General features: G+C 31.0%; 1 protein-coding gene across 2 annotated transcripts in view; it reads left to right on the top strand.

Annotated features, from left to right (window-relative positions):
* The window catches only part of ko (Stork-head domain-containing protein knockout), a 678,389-nt gene that overhangs the window by 513,460 nt on the left and 147,341 nt on the right, over nucleotides 1-17,588 (top strand). For both annotated transcript variants that reach the window (XM_075376680.1, XM_075376679.1), the window contains exon 4: nucleotides 5,521-5,718. In XM_075376680.1, coding sequence (XP_075232795.1) covers nucleotides 5,530-5,718 — 189 coding nt within the window. In that variant the 5' untranslated portion in view covers nucleotides 5,521-5,529. The remainder of the gene's footprint in view (nucleotides 1-5,520; nucleotides 5,719-17,588) is intronic.

The raw sequence follows: 17,588 nt of genomic DNA, 5'->3' as shown, positions 1-17,588 counted from the left end.
GTTTCAGTTAGGTATAATTTCAAATCGGATTGTACGCACTTACTCGTAATTCAGGGGCTACAAAAAGATAAAATGAAAGAATTCTACTGAAAACAACGTTTACGTCATTGATGAAAACGGACTTTAAGTGCTGGTGTTTATTTTACAAATGCGGCTTCGTTTCACCCGGATGTCTGAGTGGTCGGTCAAAAAAATGAATACGAAATGGGAAGAACATTCGTATTTATCGCCAATTATTAGAATTGTGTATGATTTGTAATCTTCCACTACCTTTTATGTCAGTGTTCTTATAAATAAATAAAAAATACATAAAAGAATGTTATATAATTAAATTTAATATAAAACAAATAAAGATTTTTTTTACTTTATTGCTTTTTGTAAAATTGTTTTTGGTGAATTAATTTTTGTTTAATCCGATCGGTTTGACGCACCGAATGAAGAAAACTGATGAAGGTTTCGGTTGATTTAAGCCCGATGAAGTAACGCCAATTAAATATCATCCATATTGCAAGAAACAGTTTTGGTCATCTCTTGATCCGAAACAACTTTTGGGTGTCAAGATCTCAATCATATTTTTATTTTCCTGGAGTTATAGTTTTGCTGCAAGAAGGAAAGTATTGCATAAACAACCAAAAAAATTGGGTATTGGTTTATTGCATTTTTCGACATTTCATGACTCGGAGACTTCAAAAAACAAAAAATTAGAGGTAATGTTCGTACGTATGTTTGTTGTGTTTGAATATTATTAACTTTTGACTGGATAAACCGATTTTGATGAAATAGGCACAGAGACTCATGTATTATGGGGTATAGTAACGGATGTTACCAAACCTGTAACGTATAGATTTTTCCTGATGTGAAAAGTATGCATGTAATTAGATAGGTTTCCCCCAATCGACATATTACACAGTTTTTTTGGACATGGTGCTTTTAGAGATAGGTCGGCCAGATTTGGTTTGATTAATTCAGGTTTGTGTCTGCAGTGTAGGACCATTGATGATATGTGTGCGCCTCGTCTTATATCTCTGTCCCAGGTACGAAACTGAACGTACCAAAGCTAGCTAGAAGCTTGCAAGGATCAATTGTGATTTTGATCAGCAAGTTAACTGGAAAACCGAAAGGGAGTGTACCGTAGTTGTTGGATTCGTGAGATTCTTAGCCCTGCTGATGAGTTCTGTTGATATTATAGATCTATAGATAGAACAGCAACCTGAGTGGCTAGGAGCCCGCCTGAGTGCTTACTTTGTCAAGATAGGCGTTTTGTCATCAATCCCATTTTGCTGAGATATTCGCTGTTAGGATGAGATGGATGTGTAAAGAACTCTGTGATGGAGCTGCTGTGTGGGAGGGTGTAAGGCATTGACCTCGCCCCCAACGTGGACAAGAGCAGAGAGAGATGGGGTATGTTTTTATTAGAGGCTTCTTAGATTTGTAAATCTGTTTCTTGATTTTTAAGTAAATCAAACGGACTTTAAAAAAATTGAATTGTAGGACGAATTGTCGTTGTTGCAACCAACACTTGTTTTGTTGGTATGAGGTTAGTATTTTTTGTGTTTAAAGACTCCATCAACTAATGATCTGAGTGCATAATGTAATTGAAGTTAGGTATAGGAAAAGTTTTTGTGTGAAATCTTCAAGAACGTGATCACGCTTCCGCGAATCAGTTAATTTGATAGTTGAGGTTGGTAAATTATGGTAAGGGGTCGTACGAAGGCGATAAATATATTGATGGAAATGTCTACAGAGACATTTGCATCGGTGGCATCCTGACAGAGGTCAAAGTGTTGACTGTGATGTGTTATCAGGTTTAGAGGATCTAAAAGATGACTTCCAGTAAAGCCCATCAGGGCTAGAAACGGAGGGGATGCTGTGCTGACCTGGATCGTCACAAGGCTTCCCTATATGGGGGGTTAAAATAATAAAGGTTAGGGGGTCAATATCTCCTGGGGGATTTTCGGAGTTTATGAACATTTTCCAAACATAACTCACTTTATATTAGTCTCAGTACATGCGTACATGCTTCTTACCATTTTTTAAAAATATTTTTCTCCAAAATTCCTTCCTCCCCAAAAACTTAAAAAGATTTTTATTTTTATTTAACCGAATTTTTATTGTTTTTCCTAAGAATAATAGTTCAAGTGACCTAAAAAAAAAATAGTTGGGGACAATATTTGTAGGGAGCAGAAAAATGTAAAAATGTTTTGAAACTTTTTACATATATTATTATTTTTTCACTACTTCAGAATAAGTTACTAAGCTAGGAATGTATCCAAACTTTGTCAGCTTTTTTTTTCTTGGAGCATCATTTAAAAAGTGTAGTTTTTCAAAATTATTGCCATACATTTAACGAGCTGCAAACTAAAATTTTCTTATTTAAAAACGTCTGTACTTTGTAAAAAGTTGTTGCCAATGTCATCCGATAAAAATGTTTAAATCCATTTCAAATCTATTATAAAATAATGTAATTTTTGGAGTGAATATTTTTTTTATAAATTTTGTCAAAAATCAATAGAAATATGCGTTTACAAAATTCGGTTTGTTTTTTTTTTGTGAAACAGTTTGTTGCAACGTGAAAATTTAAAAGCGATTATGTATAAATAACATGTCCATCTAAGGACTTGCTTTGTCTTATTTGATTTAGTAACAAAAATGATGGTCTCAATATCAGAATGTGGGCAGAAAGCCATTCACATAGATCAGATCGGCGATTTATTAAATAATAATATTGGTAAGGCGTTGTTATGCTATATGTAATACACTCTCACTGCTAATAGCATATACTGCAGGCGATTTTTTTTTAATACTAATACTTTATTCCAACAATAAGTTTATTCTAATACTTTTTGCGTGTGTGTGTGCGTACACGCGCGCGCTTGTTAATCTGAACAAATAAAAACATCGAAGTTCTTTTATCTATCGCTGTGTATACTCTGGCTATCATTGTTTTATTATTACGCCTACTATCGATTAATTTATTCAATTTTTTTTATTTTATCGTATTATATGATTAATTATCAGCAATTTATTATTTGTTCGATACATTTAAGTCAGTTATTAATAAATTATTTATTTATTATTTATTAATTCCACGGAACAAATGTAAAGAATTGAACAATAATTTTATTCGTTTAAAATACAATTAATTATTTTTATGTATTTTTTATTTTGTCGTTCTCCTTTATTATTAATTTCAATTATTATTATTATTTATTAATAGCTTTCAGTTGTTGATTTTTTTTTTACTGTCTTTTCCTTTTTTTCATATACTAACGTTTTTTTACGGCTGCTCGTGATTTATATTACGAGTACAATAAAATAAAATAATTCGTTTAAAATTTTAATATTTAATTATTAAAAAAAAGCGGTCAACAAAGTTGTTATACTTTCCTGTCATTGGTTATTTATTCTTATACAGAGGGAAAATAATGAGGCATGAAAGTAGTTGAAGTGATTAAAAAAAAAATCCCTTATTTTTTTTTTTTCTGCCCCGTTATCACCAAAATCACCTCCCAAATTTTTTTTTGATTTGTCTGCTTTACTATGTTAAATGGAAGAAACTAAAAAATCAAAAAAATCACTGAAAAATGTTCAGGCAATAAAATGTTACCTAAAATTACTTTTTTGTGGATTGGGGGTTGAACAAAAACTACATTTTATTGTAATATCATTATTAAAAGTTTAAATGCCCAAAAAAAGTTTTTATAAAATTTAAAAAATCAATAGTTTTAATCTTTGATCGAATCCCCCACCTCAATGTTGTCCCCAACATTTTATTTTGGGGTCTCCTGACTACTACTATGCCTAATAACACATAAAAAAAATCTGTTAAAAATATGCAATAAATAAAAGATAGCTTTTTTCAATTTGGTGAAAGTGGAAAAAATTAGGGGAGAATCGTTTTAAAAATTATAAGGTAAACACGTACTCATTTACTGATCTTAATATAAATTGGAGTTAGCAAAATTTTGAGAAAATTGACCCTTCCTTTCTTTTTCCTGTTTTGCCTCCAGAAATTACCGTTCAGGTATTACTTCAGAGGATGAATGAGGATGATGTGGTTGATTGTAAATGAAGTGTAGTCTTGTACAGTCTCAGTTCGAAAATCCTGAGATGTGTGGTTAATTGAAACCCAACCACCAAATAACACCGGTATCCACGATCTAGTATTCAAATCGGTATAAAAATAACTGACTTTACTAGGACTTGTACGCTGGAACTCTCGACTTCCAAATCAGCTGATTTGGGAAGATGCGTTCACCACTAGACCAACCCGGTGGGTTAGAGAAGATTGACCCAAAAACTATCTACCTTATCGTAGAAGATTTTTACCCCAAATTTTACCAACAAATTGTCTCACGCACAGTAGTTTCTCTGCCTAAATCAGATAATCTTATTTTTTCCAAAATCTGTTATCAATTCAGACAGAAGTTATTTAGTTTCAAATCTATTTTGACTAGTTTCGGCGTGATGTCTGTACGTACGTATGTATCTCGCATGACTCAAACACGATTAGCCGTAGAATGTTAAAGTTTTGGATTTAGGACTGTTGTAACAACTAGTTGTGCACCTTTCCTTTTTATTGCAATAGACTGAACCAAAAGTGTCCATAAAAGCCCCCCCAAAAAAAATGGATTTTTGGAAGTGGAAATGGATGGATTTTTGATTTTTCTTTACTGCACTAATAAGCTCTCTTTGAGAACTTTTCAATGATATATCGTCAGTGGTACTTATTTTCATCGGTTCCAGAGTTAGAGCCAAATAAAATTTTAATTAATGAAATGATTGGATCTTACATCAGTTCGAATTCGACTTCATTTCCGTTTTTATTATCTTTTTTTTTAATTTAAATATATTGATTTGTTAATGAATTATAAACCTCTTATTGTAAAAATATCTTTAGAATAAATAATAATTCAATAGTAACAATAAAAATATAAAAAAATCGAAAGTTATTAATGAAATAATATTTTATGTTCTTTTCATTTAAAAAAAAAAATGTGTATATATAATTTTATAGGTGTACAAGGAAGTCATGTGGTGTCCACATCAGATTTTTTGAATATGTATTCTCTTTTATTTATGATCTGACTTTCTTCATTTTTCCTAACTCGTTCTGCTAAGATAAGCGACTTGAACACGAGACGAGGCTGGCTTCTACTAGCGGTTTAAACAGAGTGAAATGGGAAATCTTTTCTCCATTTTCTGAATGTATAAGACGATTCAAAAATTTTTATTTTATTTTTTATTCATTAATATATTACTGTAAATTAAGATAAAAAAATAAAAGAAATGCTAATGAATCTTATGATTAAAATAAGGAGCTCTTGAATGCTTCTTTTTAATTACATAAATAATAAATAGGGGATTCCGGACTTGTCGGTTATAGCAACCAGACTGATGATAGATGAGAAACTAAGTATAGACCATCCATACTGGTACCTAAAACGTGCAATTCATTTCGTTTATAAAAAAACCGGTTTTATTATTATTATTTCTGATGTAATTATTTTATTGTTTCAGGTTATTAACATGAGCGGCCGCAGTCCCGGTGCACGTTGTCAGTGGATACTTCAAAGGTGTTTGGCCATTCACCTAACGAGATGCGATCCAAGAAGGGTAGTGCCACCCCCTCCACCGCCAGATCCGCCTCCTCAGCCGATTCCCGCATCACCGCCACAGCATTATTGGATGTATGACAGCGGCTATCTCATATTCCAGGTGAGCTCTTGCTATAAAAACAACGAATTTTATAGATTTTTTAACCGTCATTCTACATTTCCGGCAGTTTTCGTAAAAAAGAAATTTTTCTCGTTAAATTTTGTTTTCCATTTTTTTTTTGTAGTATTTCTCAAATTAATAATATTCAGAGCTCCCTTAATTTTCAGGTAAATTGTTGCGGCTTCCCTGTCTATATATGAATACATAGATATACATAATGCAACAAAAAATGTATCTGCTGACTATTCGTTTCTCGATTTATGTAACAAAATGAAAAAATAATGGTCTATAAAAAAAAATTAATGATTTGCCCTTCATTTTCTTTCTGCCCATCATTTTTTTTTTTAAAGAACATTTATATCTTAAGATTGAATTGAAAAAACTATCTTAATAATTGGAATACCTGTTTGTACCGACTTTAATTATTAAATAAAAATTTTATTTCGTCAATACAGAGCGTTCGGAAAGTTGCTGTGCAGTATGCTTTAGAATTATATGGTGCATTCTGTTGTTTCGGCGTTAGGTTGTTTGCCCTGTGGATTCATTGGGCGTTACTCAGTAATAAATCTACACATCAGTTGTCGAGTTATGATTGAACCTGCTTCGTTTCGCTTCGTATTGTTTTATTTATCGGAATCAATAGGTGGGAGAAACGTAACGGTTCTTTCGGTAGAGGAACGCATTTCTGTTGTTAAACACATCTTTTTTGATGGTTACAAGTATACTGATTTAGTGAAGTACATGTTTTCTAAAAAGTTTCCAAATAATCCTACGCCGTTCAAACTTTTATCGAAAAATTTCGGGCAATAGGCTTTGTTGAAGACGCTGATCAAAGTGAAAGATCACCAAAAGTAAACGAACAGAAACTGCTTGATATTTCGGATGGTATCAACGAAAGTCCATCAAAGTCGATGCGTAAATTAGCACAGCAGTAAGATATCGGGCTTGCTACCGTACATAAAGCTGTAAGAAAAAAAATGATACTTTTCTCCTACAAAGTATTGTGTGTTCAAGAACTGAAACCTATAGATCAAGCCAAAAGACTAAAATTATTGTCAATGGTTTAAACTTTTTATTAACCAAAATTCCGTAGGTATTCTCGACATTACGTTTTTTACACATGAATCTTGGATTCCATCTGAAAGTATACATTAATTCATAAAATATACCACTGTGGTTGACAACTAACTCCCATTAATTACACCCATGGTTATATGAAACGGAAATTGGAGTCTAGGGAGTCTGGTGAGTGTGAATTGAACGCGCATTGTGTACGAGACATTCCAGTACATCTTAAAGTGTTTGAAAACAAATTGAAACGTGTGCAGTTGTTACAATTATGCAGTGTAGGAGGAGGTTATTTTAAACACGTTTTATAAACTATTCCAGTTATTGTAAAATCCGTCTCCATAAAAAAAATAATAAATAATATAATATAATAAAAATATTGGATTTAGGACTGTACGCTTATTAAATTACATATACACAGTTTTTTAAAATGAATAGTATATAAAATTTTATTTCATTGTAACTTCTGATATTTTTTCTTTTTTTTTTAATTATTATTTACTGTAAAGATTTTTTTTACAATCGGAGGTTAATAATTAGCAATAAATCAATATAATTAAATTAAAAACAAAAAGTTAAATAAAAAGTAAATTAAGTGAGATTTGAACCGATTTGCCTTCCCCTTGTACGATCCAAATATTTCTTTAATTAAAATTTTATTTGGCTATAACTCTGGAACCAATGAAAATAAGTACCACTTATATCTCGTTGAAAATCTTTCAATGTGGGCTTACTACTGCAGTTAAGAAAAAGTAAAAAATCCAAATTATTTTAGATTTTCTGCTTTTTTGGACACTTTTGTTCCAGTCGATTGCAATAAAAAGGGTAAGTGCAGAACTAGATGTTACAACAGTCCTAAATCCAAAATTTCAACATCCTACGGCTAATCGTTTTTTAGTTATGTAAGATTTTTTAAGTTACGTATGTACATACGGACGTCACGCCGAAACTAGTTAAAATGGATTCAGGGATGGTCAAAATCCGTTGAAATTTGAAAACCCAAATTTTTCCTGATCGCAATACTTCTTTTACTTCGTTCAAGGAATTAAAAATACAACGTAATAATTAAGAAAATTTTATTTTTACACTTCCTTAATAACAGTGCACAGCAACTTTCCAAACGCACTGTGCGATTACAAATTTCAAACTTTTGGAAAAATCAATTTTTTTTTTCTTTTATATCTCTGTAATTGTTAATTTCACCAAAATACGTTTACTTGTAAAAATCTTAAGCTTATTATAGTAAAAAAATCACGCTTTTTTAAAAAAAATCTGTCGATAATGAACAAGTTATTGCAGAAAATCGATGATATAATTTTGAGATGGATTAAATCTCCACCGCGATTAAATTCATTAATTAATTTGAATATACTTGAATTTTTTTACTTTAATACTTCAGACACTAATTAAATATATAACAAATAAACTAACCTAAGAATTATTTATAATGCAAAACGGCGGCTTTTTATTTATTTAAAAATAATTAATAGATTTAAAAAATAAATATTAATAACACCCAGTTTTCTGCTGATTTACGAGATCCGCTATTAATTGTGACAGAGGACCCATTTTTTTACTTTCTTTACCTCGTACAAAGAAGTAAAATAATGGGGCTCAGCAGTATATCGTTCTCCAAAAGGTAAATTAATAATTGTTAGAAGGAGATTATTACTATTAATTAGTTGAGATGCTAACTCATTACATTAATATTTCGTTCTTTTTTATAACAGAAATACACTTTAGTTAGCTGTTGATGTATTTCTGATTTTTTTTTGTGGCAAAATGTAAATAGTCGAAACAACATAAATGTGTTTATTTTCTAGTTTTATTTGTGAATATTATTTACATTTTTATCGTATAGTCGTACATTCTTTCTAATTGGAAATGTTTTGAGAGAAAGTAATGCTTCTAAATAATCTTTTGTTTTTCGTAAATGATGTATGAAAGTTAAAAGTTAACATTAAGTTTTTTTTTTTTTGTATAATGAATGATATTTTTGGCGTTACATTTTGCTTGTTTATTATTCGCATAGATTTAAAACGAAGTTGTGTAGTATAAAATCCATATAAACTTCAGTATCATTTTACAAAAATTGCATTTTGTTTTTTTTCGGTTAGTTTTTTTTTATTCTTTTACGTGAGCCGATTTGAAAATGAAGTCACGTTGCATTTACTGGGGATTGGTGGAGTTTTCTTTCATTCTAAGACGTCAAAAGGGAAAATTCTCTACACAATGTAGGGTATTGTTAGAGACCGGTAGGGTGTTTATAACAAAGAGGGATGTCAAAGGGTCCCTTTTTGGACAGTGAGAAAGACAAATTACTGGAATTATTTTTCGTCCATTTCTATTTTTCAAAATAACAAACCCGCGTTATTTTTCATTCTTTTACGCATATCCGTCTGGTATTGACATGCATTACCGTGTAATAGTTGTATTATTTGCAGGCTAATATTAGTATAATATTAATTTTTTTTTTTTTTTTATAAATTGAGATTATTCTTTGCCTTCCACCATTTAAAATAACGATTACTGTACGATCGGTTTTTCATTTTCGATTAAAAAATTTATATGAAGATATGATCTTCATGATATCATTAAGATGCATGATATGATATCATGTATGAGAGCATATTTATCTCTGTGAAGAAAGCGATGGGAAGCCGCTTCGCTGCTCATCTTCTTCAGTAAGTCTATCATGGAATTTTTATTTTAAGGATACCTGTGTCGTTTTGAATCGCCTACATCAGTAAGGTTTACTTTTATGGCTCTTAAAGTAAATACACCGTGTACTTTTACTTCCTTGTACGAAGTAAAGGAAGTATTGTGATCGCAAAACATTTCTGTTTCCAGATATCAACAGAAATATCCATTTTGACTAGTCCCTGAATCCATTTTGACTAGTTTCGGTGTGACATCAGAACATAACTATGTATATACGTACGTATCTATTTTTCATAACTCAAAAACAATTATCCGTAGGATGTTGAAATTTTGTATTTAGGACTGTTGTAACGGCTAGTTGTGTACCTCCTCTTTGGATTGCAATTGACCGAACAAAAAATGTCTAAAAATTCAAAATAAATATGCATTTTGAAATTTCTTCTAACTGCACTAATAAGCCCTCATTGATTGCTTTTCAACGATATATCATAAATGGTACTTATTTTCAATAGTTCCAGAGTTATAGCCAAATAAAATGTTAATTAATGATATTTTTAAGTCTTAGGCAAAGGCACATCGCTGCGAAGCAGACTTCATCTCTGTTTTAAACTTTTTTTTAAATTTAAATAAATTGATTTATTATTAATTATCAACCTCTCGTCATAAAAAAAATTGATAAATAATAATTCAATAAAAAAAAAAAAAATAATAAGTTAATAATGAAATAAAATTTTATTACTTTACATTTAAAAAAAATATATATAAATGCAATTTAATAGCCGTACAAGGAAGTCATGTGGTGTCCATATCAATTTTTTTTTTTTTTAATTTTATTTTCCGTGAATCGGAAATTAACCCGGTGATACATGTTTTATATATTTTTCCGTGTTTTTGTTACTGCTGTTACACAGCCGGGGTACTGTGCTTATCGATGTTAACAAACAGATTTGATCGTGTGACAATAACTAATGGTATTATTGGAAAGGTTATGTCGACGAGGCAGTTGCCGTTGGATTTATCGTTTGAAAGTTAATGTTCATAATTAATGAGCAGGATACATACGCGAAAACAAATATATCGGAATAATTTGAGTTGTGGGATTCCAACAACGTGATTAGACATATTGTTGTTAAAGCTCGCCACCGATTAGATTGTTCATTTTGTGTAAGTTATCGAATACAATAATATTTATTCAATAACAACAGGCTTATGTACCCTTACAGTTAACGATTCATGATAAATGATTTTTTTAGCGTGCCTGATCGGGATTCAAACCCGGGACCTTGGGATGAAAGGTCGAGACGCACCCACTCCTCCACATCAGAAATAATAATAATAATAATAAAATAAAAATTTTTGCATGTTTGATCATAGTTGTAAAAAGAATAATTAAACGTTCAAAAAAGAATATTTTTTAATTTAATTCGATAAGTGTTTTAATATTGAAATCAAAATTACGGGAATTCAAACCAGCCGTAGAACCAAGGAAAACGAAGGTTTTACAGATCTACGTGATATCGTAACATTGTGGCTAAAATTATTGATTCCCGTAATTTTTTAGACTTCTATGTAAGAATGAAAAAAATTACTCTATTGTTATCTGTACGTGTAATCAGTCTTTTAAATTTATTTACATTTTTAAATAAAAATTAATCATATAGGGAAATTTTGAGCGGAATTACCTTTTGCATGCATTAATTACTTAGTGTCTAAAATTTAGACGAATTTTTAGCTTTTCCATGTGGAAATTTAGCTTTTCCATATATAAAAATAATGGAATTATTTGATAGTTTCGAATGACGGAAAGTTTATTTGTTTACAATCTGACATAACGGTATAAAATCCGATAGGATTTTATCGAGAAAAATTTTAGTTTTTATTTTTTTTATCTTGAACAGTTTGATTTAATTATCTTCAAAAAAAATATGTCAAAAGCAGATTTTATTATTTTTAATTTATATGAGTACCGCTTTATTTTAATGTAGGAGGTCAAATTATTATTAAACAAGATATTTTTATTTACATAAAAGGGACATGAAGTTGGTCCCTTTTAATTTTAAGGGTCGTTTTATTTACATAAAGGGGTTTTGATGATCGATGAAAGGTTTAGAAGATAACTAGGATCTATAATTAGGCAGCACAGCGTCATCATGAGGGTGTAGATATACTTATCTACAGATATAGATTATTTTATGACAGATATACTCATATGCGTGGCGAATAAACTTTTATGGTTTATTACATATATCTTTCACCTTTATCAATTTTCAGGAGTTCAAAAAAAATATCATTTAATCAATTCCTACAAAAAATTAGCATTCCTAGATCGGGATTTTGGCTACAAGTTGCTACTAATTACTATTTTTAACTATTTTTAAAAAATTATATTTTTTCCACATTTCTTTTTTGTATAATCGGTTAATACAAAACTATAAGAAAGTATGAACAAAAAAATTAAGGTGTAGAAGACAATACAATACTGCTGTGAATAAACAAAATTATTTTATAAATTAATAAAATTCAAAGAATGAACGAATTAAAAATAAACAGTGATAATAAGAAAGTAACGTTAAATCATCTTGTTTTCCGTAAGAAAAAAGAATAATAATATAAAATTTAAATATTTGAAAACGAATGACTGTGAAAGATCATCAGATATTAATTTAAATAGAATTAAATGAAATAAATGTGAATCAAGTTATTCTATTGAACCCAGTTTCTTAACGTAAATTCTACTCGACTTAGACCAGCGTTATCCAGTATTGTGTGCGCTAAACAGTATGAATATTTTTCCAATTTGTTTTAGTGTGTTTTGTATCCTTAAGCAGATATTAATAGAAGTTAAGAAATTTTAATAAAAAATTAAGATTTTAATATGATGTAAATATTAATTAAATATTTTATATTTAATTAATTAAAAATAAATTATTTATTCTGATCAGTATGTAGTGATGTATTGCACAGATCGCGTCATACATCCATAGATAAAACAGGAAATTTGTCTAGATAAAATATTAATATTAATAACGTAATTTGTCTGGATGGATCGCGGAAAACTTTGGTAAAGCCTAGTCAGAGTTATATTAAAAAATACATATCTATATAAAATAAATATCATGAGTAATTCATAATCAACGCCTAGAAAAAACTACTAAAGATAAATTGATTAAAATTTGTATACACTTTCTTCTTACGGTATAAGTGCATACTAGAAAGAATTTTTTGAAATTTCGAATTAAAAAGGTTAATATTGGGTAATATGAAATTTAATGATTTTTTTTTCTCGGTAACGAAAGAAGATATCAACTTGATTTTTGGTGTATGTACTCTTCATGTGAACATCTAAAATCAAATTTCTTATTTTTTTGAAATTTTGAGTTTAAAATCTTTGAATTCTTTTTGAAACCCGACGATGTTTTTTTTTTTTTAATTTCTTAGTAAAAAATGAAGTTATCAGCTTGATTTTAATCTTCACGTGAATATTTAAAAAACAATTTCTCAACTTCCTGTTTTCTGAAGAGTGTGGTTCAAGATGAGTGGCAGAGTGACATTGTGTCGGAAATTTAAATTTGAGTCTAACATCAGAAATATCTTAGGTATAAATGAGACGATGTTATCGAACATTTTACGTTTACTAAGGGCCTTCTGTTTATATTCAAATTTTGGGTTTTCTGTAGTATGTTTCAACTACTGTACCATTTGCTGTAAAGCAGATAGTAAATTTATTGTTGTATTTTAGATTATTAATGTAATATTTTATTGTATTTTGCTTCTAGCACACGTCACAGACATTTTTAATTTATGTTGTGTTTTCTGTTGTTGGATTTTAGCTTTTAATTTAATTTTATTTGTTTATTATATAATTATCGTGGCCGGGCGCTGATAAAAGCTCTTCGTTGTGCACTCTGGAAAAAAATTTAGATTTTCCAAAATTCGACCTTGAAAGGAGTGACTCAAATGATAAAATTTTTGAACATGATTGCAAATTTTCCCCTATTCGGACTATACTGAACGGAATATTCAGTAAATTTTGGCTTGAAAGTACCCTTTAGATAAATATCTAAAAACCATTTTCGGGTTTTTTTTATTTCGATTTTTTAAAGGGTGCGATGATATATGGTGCGGCGGTTCAATAAGTACAGTAACTGCCATTGTGTTTACAGTTGCCAACACAATGCCAGGTACAACTGACTGCACCGGCCTCCGGTTATTTGACTAAAACACGGAAATTAAAAAAAAATTCACTGCAACGAGAAACGCAAGCAACTATGTAGCACGGGCGAAGCCGTGACGGAAATGCTAGTTAATTGTAAAATAAAAAGTAGATTCGATTAAAATCCGTATAAATTATTTAAAAGAAACTCGTGTAATAGTATTAGGATATATTAGGACCATATTTGTGACTAAGGGCACGTTGAATAAATTTACAGAAAATTCAGAGATTTTTTATTAATTTTTTTTTTTAATTTTTATTACTTAAAATTCATAGAGAGGATATTATTTCCGTAAAAGAAAAAAATTTATTGTGTTTTAAATAAATGTATGGGATGATTTTGTAATAGAAAATTTATTCTTTTCTTCTTCTTTGACCCCTTAACGAACCTATGGGCGAGGTTGAGCTCGGAGCCAGTACGTAGTTGCGGGTGCAGCTAGAAAACAAGCATTGTGTACGATATTTTTCCATTGTTTCCGGACAGTAGCTGCGAGTTTTGCGCCAGCTATATCTAGTCTCTGGTGTTTTAAGGTCGTCCTCAATTTGCTTAACCCATGTTTTCTTAGGTGCAGTTAGTCGGATCTTCCACTGTGCGGGCCGTTGTCTCCGTAGGAGACGATTTGGGACTCGGTACTAATGCATTCGGCATACATGTCCAAAACACCGCAGTCTGCGCTTTTGAATTTCGAGTTCAGTTGTAGGTTGTTCAGTACATATGAGCCTGATTGTGTGTTTTTCCAGACGATCACACAGCGATAGACGTAGTATTCGCCGTAGGCATTGCATTTGGAACACTTCTAATTTGTTTAGGTTTTCTTTTAGTAGTGTCTACGTTTCTGATCCATACAGCAAGACCGGTAATATGAGTGCCCGGAACAGTCGGATCTTTGTTTTCAAGGTTACATTTCCTTTCCTCAATAGGCACCAGTCCAATAGTCGGATGATAGCAGTTGCCTGGCCAATCCTGCCGCGGACTTCCGCGGTTGATGAAATTTTCTTTTCTTGGATTAATTACCCAAGGTATTTGAGATATTTATCCCGCTCAATTTCTATGCCGGCCAGGTAAATAGCAGATAGTGAGCCATCAGTCGTTAGAACCTTTGTTTTTTCAGCACCAATTTTGAGACCCTATGGCTGTGCTGCACTGCAATGTCGTACAGGATGTCTGTCCCGTTGGCATTATCATCCGCTTATATAGCGCTATTATCGGCATACAGTAGGTCTGTTACATAGTCATTTTCGCCTTACCGGATACTGTGCCGGCCATTGAAGAATTTCCGCGTAATTGCATCAATAACAGTATTGATTAGTAAGAGTGACATGACACAGCCTTGCCTTACACCGGTTTATATTGGAAATACATCAGACAGTTCAGTACTCAGTACCGCTGCGATGGATATTTTGTAACTTATTAATCCTGTGCAGTGATTTTTTTTTAGCCGACATGATGGGCAGTGCGGACATTCTATCCGGCTATTTTGATTTCCTGACCTGGTGTGATGATCCGATACGGCAGCATTATCTCGTACCTTTGACTCGTTTTCCAGTGGGTTCATGCCTAGGTTTTACGGCCTGTCGGCAACAGATCAACATTCCTCCCCTCCTGGTTTTCACCAGGATCCCGGGCTTAGGACATACCAAATATTAATCGGAGAAACAAAATTCATTCTCAGTGTTCAAGTATAACATAAAATAATCCTTCCGATGTAAATCAGTCTATAACAAGGAGATTTATTAACAGTAATAAGGTCCTTTCTTTTAATCTGAAGTGTTCCAATCGATTTACACAAAAACAATTCTATTGTCTGGTTTGATAGAAGTGGTGTTGATTTTTTAAAAGATTTTCTCTAATAAAGATTGAAAATTCATAAATTTAAGTTCACGAATAATTTAATATTTTTAATTTTTAAACTTCGGTCAGTATTAATCATATATATACGTTATATTATTTATACTAAAAAGTAGTAGTACATCTAGTTGATTCTCCTTTACAGTTATTGCCATTGATGATGGTAGCTTGGGTACACGTTTCAAATTAAAACGGCACCAACCCCAGACATGAGAGACAGACATCTGTGTTGTTATTTTAATGACAGACAAGGGGGAAAGCCAGCGTCGACCAGTAGTTTGTGATGTCTGTAAAGGGTAGTCATACTGTATATACATATATATATATTGCGGTACGGCTGCTGGATGTGAGGGTAGTAGCCGATGTCTGTGTGACTCACCCCTAGGGATTATCACAACTCACAGCTGTCAGGGGGTGATCAACTGTAAATTCATCCCTGTTTTATGTATGTACGTATGTGATATATATATTTCACGAACATATATATATATATATATATATATATATATATATATATATATATATATATATATACATGCATACACACAGTTGTAGGTCACGTTTTGATTATTGCAGACAATAAATTTAAATATATTATTGTAATATCTATCTTTCTTTTATAAGTTTACTTTATTATATTGCCAAATTGATGAGTCGATTGTTTCCTATCGTATCGTAAGGTTTTTTAATACACATTCAAAGCCACTATTACTACGGAACTTTATGTAATAAATTAAATCGCTTTTTCAATACAAACATGACATATCATAGCTTCTTCTTTTTTTTTCATTCGCTTATATATATTTTTTTAAGCTGAATTTATGATCGGTTTACCTCTTTGTTCTTTTGTTATCAATTTTTAAATCTAAATCTGTTTTAAGGAATAACGGTTGAATATTGTTTCGGAATAAAATCGTCATTAAATTGTATAATACGGTACTCTGCTGGTCTTACTTTATCTTAGCCTCATTTCATCTATTAATTCATTTCGAATAATATATTAGCGGTTCATATCTTTTGAGTATTCATTCGTACTTTCTTCTTTTATATTAATAATCTTTCTTTTGGTCGGGATGAATAGAGATCAAATGGAAAATCCGATCGCTTAACCTCTTTGAATTATTTCCTCTTTCAATATATTAATCTTGAGAATTATGCTAAATATGGTACAGGCTACTTGTAATCTTGTTTTATCTTCTTTGATATTTTATTTCTGGAAAACTTTCTTAAGAAAATTTTTAAAAGGGAGTTATTTGTTATTTGTTTTTTTTTTTTTGGTGTGAAGTATCAGGATGAATTTTTATGAGAATAGTGTCACGTCTGAACCGTATGGTTTATTTTTTTGCCAAGCCAAAGGAAACGTTTTTGTTCATTAATAATAATAATAATAACCCCTTGGGTCCCTGGGTTATGCTAGTGGTTAAACTCATCATCGCAAAATCAACTAATTTTCGAAGTCGAGAGTTCTAAGGTTAGAGACCTTATAAAGGCAGTTGCCTAAATATGAATTTAAATGCTAGACTGTGGATACAGGTGTTCTTTGGTGGTTGGGTTTCAATTAACTACATTGGGAAGGCAATGGCAAACCACCCGTAAAACCTAACCGGAAAACTCCATATGGAATGTGCCAAGGGACACGACTGAATCGTTAAATTTGATTTTTTGAATAATAATAATAATGATAACAAATTATTTGAGTAATTTTATTATTTTGTTTTGAATTGTTTCCAACTTTTTTCGCAGTTTTCTCTTGGCTTTCATTGGCCCTTCCCGAAACTGAACTACTACAGTATTTCACAGTACCACATGAATCAAAGAAATCAATCCTATGATAATCATACCTGATATTACTTAATGTCATATGATCATATTTCAAAATTAGTAAGACATTGTTAAATTTATTATCTATTTTCAATATTTAGTTAATGTACTAAATCTTAATTGTTTCCCCCTCAAAAAAAAACTAGCGAATTTCTACGCAAGAGACCGAATTTTCGTTTCCGACGCCCTAACTATTTCGCAGTCAGAAATAGACTATACACACACACACACACAAGTATAAAGTTTCAACTCGCTCAC

Source organism: Lycorma delicatula, chromosome 10 (genome assembly GCF_047948215.1).
Source record: "Lycorma delicatula isolate Av1 chromosome 10, ASM4794821v1, whole genome shotgun sequence".
NCBI classification, from domain to species: Eukaryota; Metazoa; Arthropoda; class Insecta; order Hemiptera; family Fulgoridae; genus Lycorma; species Lycorma delicatula.
Note: the sequence above shows the minus strand (reverse complement) of the source record. Positions and strands in the feature narration are given on the sequence as shown.